This window comes from Paramisgurnus dabryanus, chromosome 20, assembly GCF_030506205.2.
Source record: "Paramisgurnus dabryanus chromosome 20, PD_genome_1.1, whole genome shotgun sequence".
Classification (NCBI taxonomy): domain Eukaryota; kingdom Metazoa; phylum Chordata; class Actinopteri; order Cypriniformes; family Cobitidae; genus Paramisgurnus; species Paramisgurnus dabryanus.
This window is the reverse complement of record NC_133356.1, coordinates 11218684-11233904: the sequence shown is the minus strand read 5'-3', so window position 1 is coordinate 11233904 and position 15221 is coordinate 11218684. Positions and strand designations below refer to the sequence as shown.

Below are 15221 nucleotides of genomic sequence, written 5' to 3'. Positions count from 1 at the left end.
TAACCAAGCCTGCCAAAGTTACCACCGAGAATGAGATCTTGAGACCGATTTTAGATGAAAGCCTGCTGATTGACATGACAGGCTATTGATCTGCTTATACCAGGTCGTTTAGCAACCCTGAACACATCTAGGAATCTATTCAGAGGTAAGCAAAATTCCATGTAGCCTACAACCAAAGCACACAAAATTACCCGCTCTATTTTCTCACTTCACCGAGGCTGCTTACTGTCCTTCTGAGAGTTCTTACCAAAAATCTACGAACACAATATTGATCTCTGGTGGTGGGGGGTAAATGTAGGCTTTGACAAGATGCTTCTAAATACACATCTTTATGTTCTGGGAAAAGTCTTTCTATTAAACTTTACTCTTTATACTGTAGACAAAACCACAATATGTGCGTAGGGTAAGTTTGTTTCTAAGATGAAACATTTGGATAAAAGCACCAACCAAATGTGTAAATATGTTTATTTCTTACACTAAAAAAGCCACTCACGATTGGTCAGAACAGAACTGCGTGTTTATTTCCATGTTCAACTACCATACACATTCATAAGTCTCTCTGCACTGTAACACACAAACAAATGCATTATACACATTCACAGTAAGCTCCATCAATGACCTCTGTATAGTAGTGCACAAAGATTAAAGTAGCTCATGTGATGGATAATTTTACAAAAAAAGTCAGCAAATACATCAAAATTCAGAAGCATTGATTTGCTTGTATTTTCAGCCTGATGTCACAGGGATTTGTACGTATTTTACGACTTGGCTAATTCGTATGAATTTGTATAAAGTGAGCTATACAACGTATGATTATTAGAAAAAAACAATAATGAAATTCCAGCCTAAACCACAATGTGGCCGAGGTGAAAGTAAGGTGGCGGTCAGACTAGACTTTGAGCATGCAAATATTTCTACTCTATCTTACGGCAAGTTGTGTTATAGTCACAAATATTTAATTAATTGATTTGTATTATTGACGCAATTTTTCACTGTTCGTGCCATTGAGCACATACAGTATTTCTATAAACAGTCTTTTGTGTCTGTGGCACAACTTTTTTTATCGTGTCATTTTTTTCTCTCATAGTTTTTTCCTATTTTTCAATCATTGTCGCTTAGGGTTATATTTGGGGTTTGGGATAGGACATAATTTTATTTATTGGTTTCTACATGTTTTTCTTCCCTTTTTAAAACTATTCTCGCTTGGGGTTGGAGTTAGGGGAACTGAACGCCTCGTCAGGCACAGGTACACTTTAAAACCTCATATTTGGGATAAGAAGAGGGAAATAAAATGTACAAAAAAATGAAAAATCAACCCACAATCATAATAAAAAAATCTCTATAACCTTCAACACTGGTTTAAAGGAACAGACAGATACAGGACGGGCAAAGTAAAAAATTAGGAACAAAGTCAGAATTAAAATAGGGAGCATTTTTTGAACTGTCGTAAATTGGTTTTGAAAAGAAAGGGGTGGGGGGAAAGGGATAGGGCAAAACAGGGGCGTCAGTTTGTGTTGAGAAGTGGTGGGGACAAAAGATCAGATGAAAAAACATTACATTTCTTAGTATTTTTGTCTTGTTTTCAGTAGAAATATCAAAAAATATCTTAAATTAAAATGCTTTGTCTTCAGGAGCAAAATTACCCAATAAAATAAGTCTAGTTTTTAGACCAAAAATATCAAATTTAAGTGATTTTGTGCATAAAAAAAGAAAAAAATATCTTCCAATGGGGTAAAAATCTTTAAAACTAAATTCAAGAAAAATTCAGATTTTCAGATTTTTTTGCTTGTTTTATGCTCAAGATCACTTAAATTTGATATTTTTGGTCTAAAAACGACTTAATTTATTTTAATTTAAGAATGTTTTAGATATTTTTACTGAAAGCAAGACAAAAGTACTAAGATTTTTTTTTCTTGAAAAAATTTTTTTGCAGTGTACACTGCAAAAAATGACTTTCTTACTCATTATTTTTGTCTTGTTTTCAGTAGAAATATCTAAAAATTCTTAAATCAAGATATATTTTCTTGATGAGCAAAATGAAGTAAGAAAATAAGTCTAGTTAAAACAAGCAAAATTCATCTGCCAATGGAGTGAGAAGTTTTTGCTTAAATTAAGTGTTTAAGAAAAAAGAAATCTTATAAAAAGTAAAAAAAATTCTCACCCCATTGGCAGACATTTTTGCTTGTTTTAATCACAAATTTACTTAAATTATACATTTTTTTTGTCTAAATACAGTCTTATTTTCTTAGGTCATTTTGCTCTTCAAGAAAAAACATCTTAATTTAAGAATTTTTAGATATTTCTACTGAAAGCAAGAAAAAAAAGCAGTGAAAGTTGCACAGGTATTGCTTGATTTTTCAGAACATTTTAACCAAATGCTTTCAAAAAGTGGTGGGGACAAAATCAGCCATTTCAAAAAGTGGTGGGGACATGTCCCCAGCGTCCCCAGTGTAAATGACACCTATGGGGCAAAAGAAATACAAATTTTAAATAAAGGAAAAGATAATTAATGTTCTTTGGGGTTTGAGAGACCAACAGATCCTTGAAGTTGGGTTTAGGGGATAAATAGGTGGGGTGTTAAAAACTCTCAAAAATTGGGATAAGGTTAGGGTGTTAGGAAAGGGAGTTGGGGTTAGGAAAAGAACTTGTGGGGGTTTAGAAAAAAATTAAATAAAAATCTAACCCCAAGCGACAATGATTGAAAAATAAGAAAAACAATGAGAAAAAAATATATAAAATGACACGATAAAGAAAGTCGTGCCACAGACACAAAAAACTATTTATAGAAATGGTGAAATAAAAAAGACATTTGTGCTCAATAGCACAAAAAACAGTGGAAAATCGTGTCAATAACACAAATAAATTAATCAAATATTTTGTGACTATAACGTATATATTGCCATGAGATTGGGTTGAATATTTTTGGGCTTCCTGCGAATATGGGTGGGAAGTGCTTTTTCAATATAAGTTAATTTTTGATTTTCAGTAGAGAGAGAGGTCACACCATGACTGGTTTTCTACTGGTCACATATCTCCACATGACACATATTCGCAGGTCAGAGTTCACCAGACTTGAACTTTGAAAAATATCTTCGCTCGAAATTGCGTTTTTCGGTCTCTTGCATTCACATATCAATTGAAGTAAAGGAAAAGTGTAGTGTGTGACCAAACCTTACATCGTACAAAAATGTACGAATGTGGTTGCGAATTAATACAAATAGGCCACCTTTAAAATGACGTGCGAATTGCCATAAGATTGTGTTGGTATTTAATATATTTTAAAAAGCATATCATTTGCAGTGGGAGCTAACATTGTAATTCATTTGATGGTTTGGTTTCTGTAATACGCCAGTACGGAGCTAACAGACTTTATACACATGATTAATATTCTGTTGTGCATCTAAAAAATGATAAATAAAGAAGATTATGTCTGCGAAAAAAAAATGAATTTGTCATTTTTTAACTAATTTAAGTAGGAATTATTTATCTTCAGCTCACTGCTAATTGTCGCTAATATGTCTGCAGGGAATAAAATTACTGTTTCATCAAAACACCTTCAATGCTGGTAATTACAGCTTAAACCAGACAAAATGAAATGCATTATAACTTGTCTTTACGTGATATAATGTTAGTTGACAACATCCCATTTAGTAGCGTGAAAAAGGTTTGTTGGCTGACAGCTAATTATTCTGCTAATTATCCATGAACACAACACTTACAGAGGTGTAAATGATATACGGTATACTTATGAATATATAACCTGTTATTTCAGCTAAATTAAAGGATGTATTTGATCTTTTGTGCACTTTATAAAGCCGACGTGAAAGAGAACGTTTTAAACAAATATGCCACATTTCATTAAACTCATTAGAGAACAGAAACATTTTATTATAAGATAAATATTATCCTCATTCTAAATAATATAATACAACATGAGGCAGTTCACTGTACATATGATGCCATTTCAAAGTCAAAGACTTGCCAGTGCAAACACACTAATATGTTTATGATCAAAAGTTAAGATTCGTCAATATGATTGATGCAAAGAAGCTAACGTTTCTAAAGCTAAAGATCTGTAAAATGTCTATGATGGTCTGTGCTTGGCAATTGCCTATTACTCACAAGGTAGTTTCTGTGATTCAGGGTTGTTGAATGGAACTTTGGTGTTAGTATTTTGATTGCCTTGAAATGTAATAGTGGTATTAGACTGATATTGACAAATGATGAGTTTGTTCACTATTGCTACAATATACATGTGCAAGCGTTCACTAACATGGCATAGTCATTGTAAACAGCAGATATAGCCATGGAGCGATAATATAGTATATCTATATATCATATAATTTAATTCACATTTAAATATATACTGTACATATAACACACAATCCAGTGCCCATTATTGTTGTCCTTATGATGTTAATAAGATAAAAGGCAACTGCAAGGCTCAGCTCCAGAAGTGGACAAGGTGGATGTGGTCATCACACGCTTGGCCCAACCAACCCCACCATACAATTAAAGAGCTCAGATGCAAAAACCTCTAATTTCAGACCAGCCGCGGTAGAGTCGTTAAGGGTGAGTGATTTCAATGTTAAGTCAATGTGAAGACGCGTTGACGAGCGCCTGGTGGTCTCGCGGCGCGAATGAGGCGTTTAGTGCGGCAGGGTAGATGTGATTCCGCCTTATTCGCGTGTCTAGTTTGAAAATTGTGAACTTTGGCGGAAAACCGCGCCACGTTAACCAAGTCGCAGAAGCACATCCCATGACGCAAATTTCCTGTCAGGACTTTGCCTTGAAGTCTTATGTTATATTTGTATTTTGTCATGGTGGCAGAGTTCTGGTAGTCCCAGGCCTTATCTGGAGGTTCATGCCTTGTTTTTGTGTGGCATGTTCCTCCGGTGTCTTATCTTGTGACCCCGCCCCCTCGTTCTCCTGCTTATTAGTAATCATTGGTTTTCTCCCATCACCTGTTCCCGCTCGTTATCTTGTTTGGTTTCTTCTATTTAATGTCAGTGTATCTTTAGTTCTGTGCAGGTTCATTGTGTTCTGTTCCACGTGTTCATGTTACCTTGCTAGTCAAGATACCAAGTCATAGTTGTAGTGTTATTCGTCTAGTTCATGTTTCATGTTGTTTACCCCCTTGTGGGTTTCTGTTTATAAATAAAGTGTTTTCTGTTTTTCCCCGACATCGTTGCATTTGGGTTCATCTGTTCCTCAACCCTCACATTTCCGCCTGAAAGTCTCGATCACTAGAATTTCACGCGCGAATGAAGAGAGTAAACTTATGCTATGTACACACCAAATGCGGGTCATCGGGTTACTCGCTCTAGATTACTCGTGGGATTTAACTTTGTGTCATGCAAATTTTCCGCTTGAGTTGAATATTTTCAACTTGGGTGAAGACACGTTTTTGCGGCCAACACGCCGCCCATATCGCGTCATTCGATTCAAATGTTCAAGCGGCAAACTATACGCAGTAGACAAGATTTTGATGCCTCAAACGCGGCAGGTGTGAACCCACGGTAAGTGCGTCTGACATTTTTATCAGACTCTTCTGCTAACAAACCAGAATTTCTGAATCTGAGGATGGAATTTAGCAGATTTGAAGTTAAAGTATTTGATAAATGTATAATACGTGCCGAGAGCATTCAGTTAATATCATTATCGCACTTTTGATGTGGTGGCGTTCGGATGCTTTGCACCTGAGCTCCTCAATTGTTGTCTTGTTGGCCACCTCACATATTAGATTTGGAGTCAGACCTGGCAAACATCAACCGAAATACGATTTTCATTCGTAAACAGGTGCAGCCTTATTTAGAGCTTAAAATGAAATATTTAATTCACATTAGGACATGGAGGAAATACAGCGAAATACAGAAGGACCTCAACAAGAGTTAGAGCTCAAAACAGAAGTCTGTGGGTCAGTTTGGTTGAGCTCAGACCACGGAGAAAGATTTTGCAATGTAATAGAAAAAGATATTGTACGCAATGTAAAGCTATTCCAAATTCACCCCAACAAGTTACTGTTGCTAGGCATAGAAGATGAGTTCTGGAATCTGTCCGCCCTGCACACCTGTGCCATTGGTACTGTCTGAAGAACACTGAAACTGAAAGGTGACCTTTCCACACTGAACTTCTGTCATGCCCTCCTGACCAAAATAACTCAACTCATTTCCATCAAGAACCACACTGGCCGTGTAGAAAGTGTCAGGTTCGATCTGAACCGGGTAATCGAACCAAACGGGGAAAGTGTTGCTTGAACCATCCGAAAAGTACTTGCTGAGGTTGGTTCCCAGGACGACACCTTGTCGTTTCAGCTCAATCTTGGCCGTGTACTCGGCAGACCCGCAGCTCGAGCCATAAAGGCCAAAACCGGCGATAAACACCCGTTTATCGACGGCGAACTGAATGCTGTCACATCGTCCACGGTAGCGCCATTGGTTGCTGCGGTAGGCGCAAGACTGAAAGCGATGGCACTTCTGCGGTGTCAGTCCTTTACGAGGTTGGCTGGCGAACTGCAGCTCGGGCTTCTTGGCCGCCGTATACCATAAGAAAATGTCATTGGTTTCATTAAGCGTTAAAACTCCAGACTGGGCGGCACTGTTAGCGAAATCATCGAGACCCATGGTAGGGATACGGATCAGGTAGACGGCCTGACCCAGAACTTTGCGTTTATTGTCAATAGTTAAATTCAACTCCTTTCTCTGACATTCAGCCTCCGCCCAGCTCAGCGCTGCTTCAAACACAACAATCTCCTTCGCGTTTAGAGTCTCTCGACCAAGGATGCTCTCCAGGGTTTGAACGTCAATGTCACAAAAGCCGTCGGATTTAAGCGCCAGCTCTGCCTGAGCGTCAATAACTTCCCAGCAGCGTTGCGTTAGGTCTGGCTCTTCGAACAGACAGCTTTGAGATAAAAGAATGCAGGCGTTCTTAGCGCTAAGGCTCGTTTCCAAAAAGTTGACGCAGGCCCGAGCCAGGTGAGGTACTATGTACTTCTTGGCTGCGTATAATGTAGCCAGCACAGTGTCGGCACTCAAGTCAATTTCATCACAGTAGATGTACCTGAAAAACACAAATATTCAGTGTTAACTGCGCAGTGTGCAATCGACGGTAGTAATTTAAAAAGTATGAAGTACGTTAGAAGGCATTGTAACCTGCTATTACTAGCACAGCCAGAAACTTATTTTTATGATGTGCTATCAGCATGAGCTCCCGTGCATTTTGCTGGGAGTTTATGGTCCACACAAGACAAAGGAAAAGCATTGCCAGGTCTCTAGACTACAACAATTGGATGGAAATACTGTATTTTGAAATGACAAAGACGCTATTCAGAAAATATAAGAATAGCCATAATATAACTAGCAGAATATAAATTATTTGGCAGGCACTTTGAATTGTGTCCTCGGGACAGATGTTAAGCTGAATTGATCATGCTATTAGCAAGTCTAATAAAATCATTCCTATAATACATTTTGGACTGAAACAAACCACTAATACTCTATAAAACAGCATAAACACTGTTAAAAATGATGTGATCAATAAGTCATGAAAACATATGAAGAGCTCAGATACAAAGCCACTAAATGCAACCTCCGTCAAAAATGAGATAATGATATTAACCAAGTACTCTCGGCATGTACTATATGGTCATCAAACAATTTAGCTTCAAATATGCTTAATCCCGGCCTCAGGCCATTCAAAAATGCAGCTTTGTTGATAGACTCTGTTAAACGCAACGTCAATTATTTTAGCAAATTTCTCACTGTGCACAGAAGACGAATGTGAAGTTATTGCCGATCAAATTCAAATTTGTGTCCCTCCCTTGTGAGAACTTGGACATGAAAACGGTGAAATGGATCACAGGACTTGATGTGTGGTTCATTTTCTTCATTTTTACTTTTTAAATTCTGACTTTCATCATTTGCAATGTTTCTAGTTGCACCTTTAGTGATTTTGCAACTGTGGATGTTTTGTTTTTGGTTTTTGCCAAAACGCTTGCTTGCACTTAAAGCGTTTTGCAGCAAAACAAATGAAATGACTTAAGTGACATTTGTGAAAATAAAGCCTTTTATTTAATGATAATTAATAACCTTTTCATTGTCAACAAAGCAGTGGCGGCTCGTGACTGCTCATCCGCGAGGCTCTAATTCAAAATAAGTGTTAGGAGTGTCATGTGTATTGCTATCGTTTTCAAAATATGTGTTTGTCTCCTCATGTAAACCATGTGCATCACGTGTTTTGTCAAAATTAGTGCCTGCTGAACACGCGTCAAAACCATTTATGATAAAAGAGACGCTCACGTTCACAAAATACACGCAAGACACTCCCTTAACAGTAAACTCTGATTACTCAAGAGATTATGCGAGTATCTGGAAAATGCGAGCGTCTCTTTTATCATAAACCCTTTAGACGCATCTGCAGCAGGCACTTATTTTGACAAGACACGTGATGCACACAGGATCACTCAAAGTGCAGAACACATATTTTAAAAAAAGGAACCACACACATGACGGGCTACATACATGTTGTGACGAACTTCGCATTGAGCGCCCTCAAAAAAAGATGTCACCAGCTGCCACTGCATCAAAGTGAAATGACTGAACCTAAGCATAAGAGCCTAATACATGCTAATTTACAAGAAAACAGGGGATGAGGGGATGATAAAACTCTCTTGAGAGAAAGAGAGAAAGAGAGAGAGAGAGAGAGAGAGAAGAAAGAGAAAGACAGAGGAGAACACAGAATGTCTCTCAAGAGACGTGAATTGAAAAGCATGAACTCAGATCTACAAGATACCCCTGTCATGGCCCGAGCCTTTGTAGTGGAGGACAAGCTAATTTTACTTCATTATTCATTTTCTCTCTGTTTAAGCTTAAGTTGTATTTAACATTTAAGCATAGTGCCACTTGCAGTCAGGGATTAAACATCTGATTGTAAAATACATAGCAAGTCTTTCTGGAAATATATAAATGCTTACATCCAGCACTGCACAAAGATTTTCATGACCCACATAGTCCTTCCAAAAAGCTTTTTAGCATTTAGATTTTTTTACAGTGGTACCTGAACTGATTTCTTCATTCGAAATTACTTTTAGTTAAAAAAAGCTATTTATAGTTTCTATCCATTTAAATAAACCTAACTGCTCAGATGGTTTCCCTCAGAACTCAAACTTTAAATTCTTCCAAAGACCACATCGCCTTTAATGGTCTTGAACTGTTGGCTGTAAGGAAATTACATGTCAGGGTAGTCAATTAACCCTTCTGGATGAAGTCCAAAGAGATGGTACCTAGATCAGGGAGAACGATTTTCTTACTCCTGTGCTTAATTGACAACAATTATAGCTACATTTTCAGTACATGAAGTTAATAATGGTTTTGAAGTGTAGATGATGAAAGGGTCAGGCAGTGTAGACCTGACGCATTAAGGTATTATTATATAAGAGTCTTACTTTAACATGGCCAGAAAGGCTGGAGGTTCCACATCAGGAATACGGATTTCATCGCTGTCTTCTGCTAGTTCACCGTAGAACATGGCGTGAAAAACAGAACTTCCCACAGCGAGGACATACTGTTGAGAAAAATATTAGTATACATCAGTGTTCGCCAATCCTGTTTAGTTTTAAAGACAAAACAATATCTATTATAAACCCTGTTTCATTTATTACAACTTCTGAATTGATGCATGGTATAGGTAACGCTTGCCTCTTTAAAATTTCAGCTCCCCAGAGTCATTTGAGTGGAAAGTAAACATGAAATTTCACCAACAAAGAGCAATGTTTAATTATGGTTGTAATTTCCCTCTGGGCTTACAAAACCTGTGCTACTCATGTAAACGGCAATTGGTTTTCCTGCCCAAGCAAAGAGTGTTTGACACCGGTGTGGAAGTGGCTGCTGAAGTTAAAAGTTATCCGTCTGATGCTAATGGGTGAATGTACTGTAGCTAATGATGAAATCAGAGGCCAACACAGTGATGCAGAGGCATTATATAACATGAGCACAATTCACTGTATAATCTCACACATGCTCATCTTTATCACACAGGCTTTTTTAATGCTGCGTCAGTAAAGTTGTGTTTTTCACCCTTTCGATGTCTCTCATGTGGAAAGCCCATAAAAAAGATGTTGTTACTAAGAGGACCCTCAAAAAATGCTGAGGGTAATTTTGCACTCAAATGCAAGCGAGACTTTGCTAGAAGCAAACACAGTCTTCCCATATAAAATGATAATGCATAATTGAACCCCGGCCAAATGGACATCATAAAAAGGTCTCGGTAATAACTCTTCATGGCTCATTGCAATATTGGCTGTGGCCATGCAAGAAAGAAATACAACGCCCTTGCCTAAATGGGCTTTATAACGCATTACATATCAGCCAATCATAGCTTTTCATTCTGCCCTCCTAAATGGATAAAAGATGTGTCGTGCCAGAATTCTTTAAAGGATAAATCAGCCCTGACTGTTTCAATAAAATATAAGAGTAAAACACAAAACAATGGGTTTCGATGGGGTTTTGGTGGAGTCAAAACTGGCCTGAGGCCAAACAATAATGCCACATTTAATAATACAGATCCAAGAGCAACAATTAATATTAGAAATAAAGCAACTGAAGAGAGCTTGTAAACACATTGAGATATGAGTGGAAGAGTAAAGAAAGGTTTTACTCGTTAAGTGGAGGTCAGATAAATGAGCAAAGATGTAAACCAGAATTATAATAGATTTAAATAGACTTCCCAACCACAGTCCTCCACAGATTACCCTCAACAGAGACCTTAAAAGGTCCTTAAAAAGGTTTAACAGGGTGATGTGATTTGTCCATTTTACATTTTCATGAGATGTACAGGAAGCAAGGGTTCTTTGGATTAGTGTTGTAGTACTCAAGACCCGTCTCAAGACTATTTTTTAAAGGTCTTGTCTTAAAATCGAAAGTCTTTGGTCTTGGTCTTGTCTTGATCTCAGACTTAGTGGTCTCTGGATTTTATTTTAAGACCGGTCTAGATCACAACTTTGGGAATTATGCTACATTGCAAGTGCATTGTCTGATTTACGTGGTAACATAATTAACACATCATCACATCATTAATGTGACTGGATATAAAACATCTGGCTTTAAAAGCAATCATTGACCTGTTACTGTTTCCGGTAAAAGATGAATGGGGGATTATCCAAAAAATCTTTCAACAAATTAATACAAAGGCCCACAAAATCCAAGATGTAATTTCATCCATTTTTTTTCTCGGTCTCAACTTCCTTAGGTATCAGTCTTGTATTGGTTTCTGCCCCTTAAAGTCTTGGTCTTGTCTTGGTTTCTGTTTAGGTGGTCTTGACTATAACACTGCGTTGGATACAGTTTCAAAATATATATGGCACATTTGTTAAACCAGTGAAAGTGATAGAGTAAATATATATTAGCTAATAAACTAACTAACAGAATAACTACTTACATCTCTGATATGAAAAAATATTATTATTTCTGTTATTATGTACCCACTATTGTTTTGTTTTTTAAAACTATGTATTTACTCAGTAAGACTGTTATCTCTCCATTGCAACAGCTGATAATGATAAACTGTATATTCCAAACTTTGATCACATTAAAATTATGTTGTTCACATTTACTAAGACAACTAACATTTACAAAGACGGGAGAACCTTCCATAAAAAAGAAAAATCCCAGAGGAGATCTCTTTATATTTTAGTTACTTTTCCTAATGAGATAAAAAAACTTTGCATACATCACCTGCATGTTAGATATTTCTCCTGAAAATAAGACACTGAAATTTCACAAATGTCTCATATAGAGTTTAAAGGCGCCATGAAAATAAAATGAAAAACTGTCATTTATTTTGGAATATTGTGGTATTTTTTACATATGACTTATCTGTGAGCTTCATTATTTTTAAAAATTCATGGCGGGTGTAGCAATTAGCAACATGACCCAACTTCAAACGATCCAATCAGATCTCGATGGTAATTCAAATCCAGCCCTGCCTTATTTAATTTCAGAAGCTGTTTTACTCGGATATACGTGTCCACGGGGTAAATAAGGCAATCTCCACTTCCGTTTCATGGTGACTTGAGATCTTAAGACAGACTGATCTCACGGAAAGTTGTGTTATAGTCACGAAAAATTTGATACATTTATTTGTGTCCATGGCACAAAATTCAGCTTTTTTATGTGCCTTGAGCACGAATGTCCTTGTCCTGTCACTGATACAAAGTTTTTAGTGTCCGTTGCACAACTTTCTTTTTCGTTTGATTTTATGTATTGTTTTCTCATTGTTTTTTCATATTTTCTTACCATTGTTGCTTGGGGTTGGGGTTAGAATCACTTTCTGTTACATTTTTAGACATCCTAACCCCAATCCCAAATCCAGGCGAAAATAGTTTTAAAAGCGGAAGAAAAACATCTAGAAACCATTACATAAAAGTACATCCTAACCCAAACCCCAAATATAACACCAACCCCAAATAATGACACAAAATAAAAGCCGTGCCACATGCACGAAAAAATATTTATAGAAAATATTTATAGAACGACACAACAAAGACAAAAAAGCTGAATTTCGTGCCATGTACACGAATAAATTAATCAAACTTTAGGACTATAATACGACTTTCTGTGATATCATGTTGTCTTAAGAATGTCACAAACTGAGCTCAGATTTGCCAATTTTGCAATCAAAAGTCAATATTATTTCAGATTTCAGTGTTAACTCTTTTTAACGCTTTACCCACATCCAGATTTTTACCTATACAATTTACATTAATTGTATAGCTCCATACTCACATTTCAAGTTTATATTTAGACCTCAAATTAGAACTCCTATTGGATTTCCTGAGCAACATCTGAGCAATTAAATTTCCCTCTGGGCAGTTTTACGTTTATTTCCACATTAACAGACACCATGAATCAAAGACTTTATAAGCAATTTATTCTGAAAATAACTTCACTTTGTCTTAAATTCATTAAAGTTAAAAAACAACTAAATTTAATTTGCATTGTTTTGTATTGAAGTTTATCACAAGCTCTGCTTAATTACACGGAGCACAAACCCAGCATAAAAATGAGTCTGGACCGAAACCAGGCACTCTTCCCCTGATTTACACTGATAATTAAAAACCGTCTTAAAAGAGTCAGGGCTGGCCAGCCAAAATACAACAGAACGAACTCAAATACCATTAACACCAGCAGTGAAGCACATCACAAACTCTAAATCCTGCTAGTGCTGCAGTGTCTGTCTGCTGCAGGTCAGGAGGACTCACCTTGTGTCCCGGCAGCCTCTCCGTTTCTCCAGACTGACCCACAACAAAATGAACATCAGCCATCAGTTCATTGTTGAACATCACAGAGTTTCTGCAAGGAAAAATATGGGCAATGAGATCACTTTAAGTTGAAACACACAGCATATCACTATTGATTTTATACAAGAGCTCCATATATCTCCAGACCTCCTATTTGGAACTGCAGCACAAGGGGCACATAAATTAAAATCAAGAGCAACTATCAAAAATAGTGCCTTCCTGTGCTCGATAGATAAGCCTGGTCATGTGACTCAGTTATGCGTTAGCAGCGCAAAGGTTATTGGATCGATTCTGAGGGAACGCACATACTGATTTAAAAAGGTAAAATGGCTTGAATGTACTGTAAGTTGCTTCAGATAAAAGTCAAAATGGTATTCAACCATTCACGTATTAAATAGTTAAACAGCATTATTTGAGGCAAAAAGGACAATCCCTGAACCCTGACAAACAATGTCCACAATGACATTTTCCTCATGTATTATTGGGCCACATAGAAGCAATAGGTTAACAAAAAACAATGTTCCAGAGTGACTACAAAGCCAGGTCTGAAAGCTCACATTTGTTTTGGCCGGCATGGGGCTTTCCACAGACGACAATCTTGTCATTTGACAGAAAGCAGAAGTGTGGATGCAAAAAAACCTTTCCTTTCAATTCCGTTGGGACACAATATCTCACGAAATGCAGAATTACCATTTTAAAACTTTATGTAATCACATTATCTCTGTAACTTAAACACCTAAATCTACTAAATACCACTATAAGAAATCAAGAGTAGTAACAGTTTCTTTAATAGATATGCAACGTTCCAGTAGATCAATTGATAGACCATTGCAAACAAACTGGTACAAGCGTATAAATCTTCTATGCACTGTAATTCATGTTTGCAACCGAGTGAAGTTTTGAGTAGATCAAAAGTTTACATACCTCTCTCTGATGGTGGAGTAGAGACCCTGCCAATTGCAGCACTGGATGGTGTTGTTGTTATTCAAGTTCTGCTGCTGATACTGCTGAACGGTGGTGGTCGATGCCGGCTTCTTGGTGGGGAAGATCTCCGCTGCCATCTTCTTCTTCTTCTTGGTTTTTAAGGTGATGATCTCATAGCAAACTGGTGGCAGCTTAGAAGAGCTGCTGGGACTCCCCTTTTTGGAGCCTTTGGACTTGCTCTTAACTGATTCTGGAAGCATTAACAAGAACGTCAAACATTTCATGTTCCTTCCCTTGGCATCCACCATGAGTGTGTTCACCTGCAGAGCAGTGGAAATGCATGCAGAGAAGATGTTCGGAAGGAAAGCAAGGATCTAAGAGACTCGCAAAGACAGTGCGAGGAGTGAGGAACCCAAAGCACAGCTATGAATTGATTGAAAAGAAGAGAAGGAAAAGGAACAAGGGGAAAAAATCCACTCCAAGTCTTCACCTTCTGAGAGCAAACAGACAGAAATTCAATCTCCTTCTTCCAACAGAAGATTAAAGTGAATACGGCGACTGACTTTTCTGTCCTTTGCTTCGAGTTTGACCCGCCGGTGTACAGCAGCGGTGAGTCCCCATAACTGTGGTGTTAGATAAATGCATGCACTGCTCCTCTCTCTCTCCTTCAGCATATGTGACAGCCCCAGATTTAGTGCTTCTGCAGTGGTTCACAAACACACACACTCTCTCTCTCTCTCTCTCTCTCTCTCTCTCTCTCTCTCTCTCTCGCTCTCCTTCTGTAGCACATACACTGAGCTCTGCGGGATTTGCTCGCCGTGGACCTGCGCTCTAACGTGTCTTTTGCTGACTGTGGGGGCTGAATGGAAGGATGGAGCGGAGAGTAACCCCCTACCGATGGAAGGCAGACATCCCTCACAGCCCGACCAATAAGCACTCTCATAAACCGTGATTGGCTGCAAGCCACATGCCCAGCCCCTACTAGAATATGCAAAGACATCTG

The 15221-nt window shown here is 37.7% G+C and overlaps 1 protein-coding gene across 1 annotated transcript; it reads right to left on the bottom strand.

Annotated features, from left to right (window-relative positions):
• Nucleotides 1-499: 499 nt before the first annotated feature.
• On the bottom strand, nt 500-14993 carry btbd3b (BTB (POZ) domain containing 3b). The gene is made up of 4 exons (XM_065296412.1): nt 14219-14993; nt 13256-13346; nt 9443-9561; nt 500-7059 (listed from the first exon to the last, which is right to left on the bottom strand). The coding sequence occupies exons 1-4, from the start codon at nt 14524-14526 to the stop codon at nt 6027-6029; spliced, it is 1551 nt and encodes a 516-aa protein (XP_065152484.1). The 5' UTR covers nt 14527-14993; the 3' UTR covers nt 500-6026.
• Nucleotides 14994-15221: the final 228 nt, after the last annotated feature.

Bases quoted from the DNA above. Each gene is read 5' to 3' on its own strand.
- btbd3b (XM_065296412.1), bottom strand. From the start codon at position 14,526: ATGGTGGATGCCAAGGGAAGGAACATGAAATGTTTGACGTTCTTGTTA. The intron at 9,562-13,255 runs GTGAGTCCTCCT...TTTTCTCAACAG, and splicing joins AGAGGCTGCCGGGACACAAG to TATGTCCTCGCTGTGGGAAG. The intron at 7,060-9,442 runs GTAAGACTCTTA...TGTGTTTTTCAG, and splicing joins GCCTTTCTGGCCATGTTAAA to GTACATCTACTGTGATGAAA.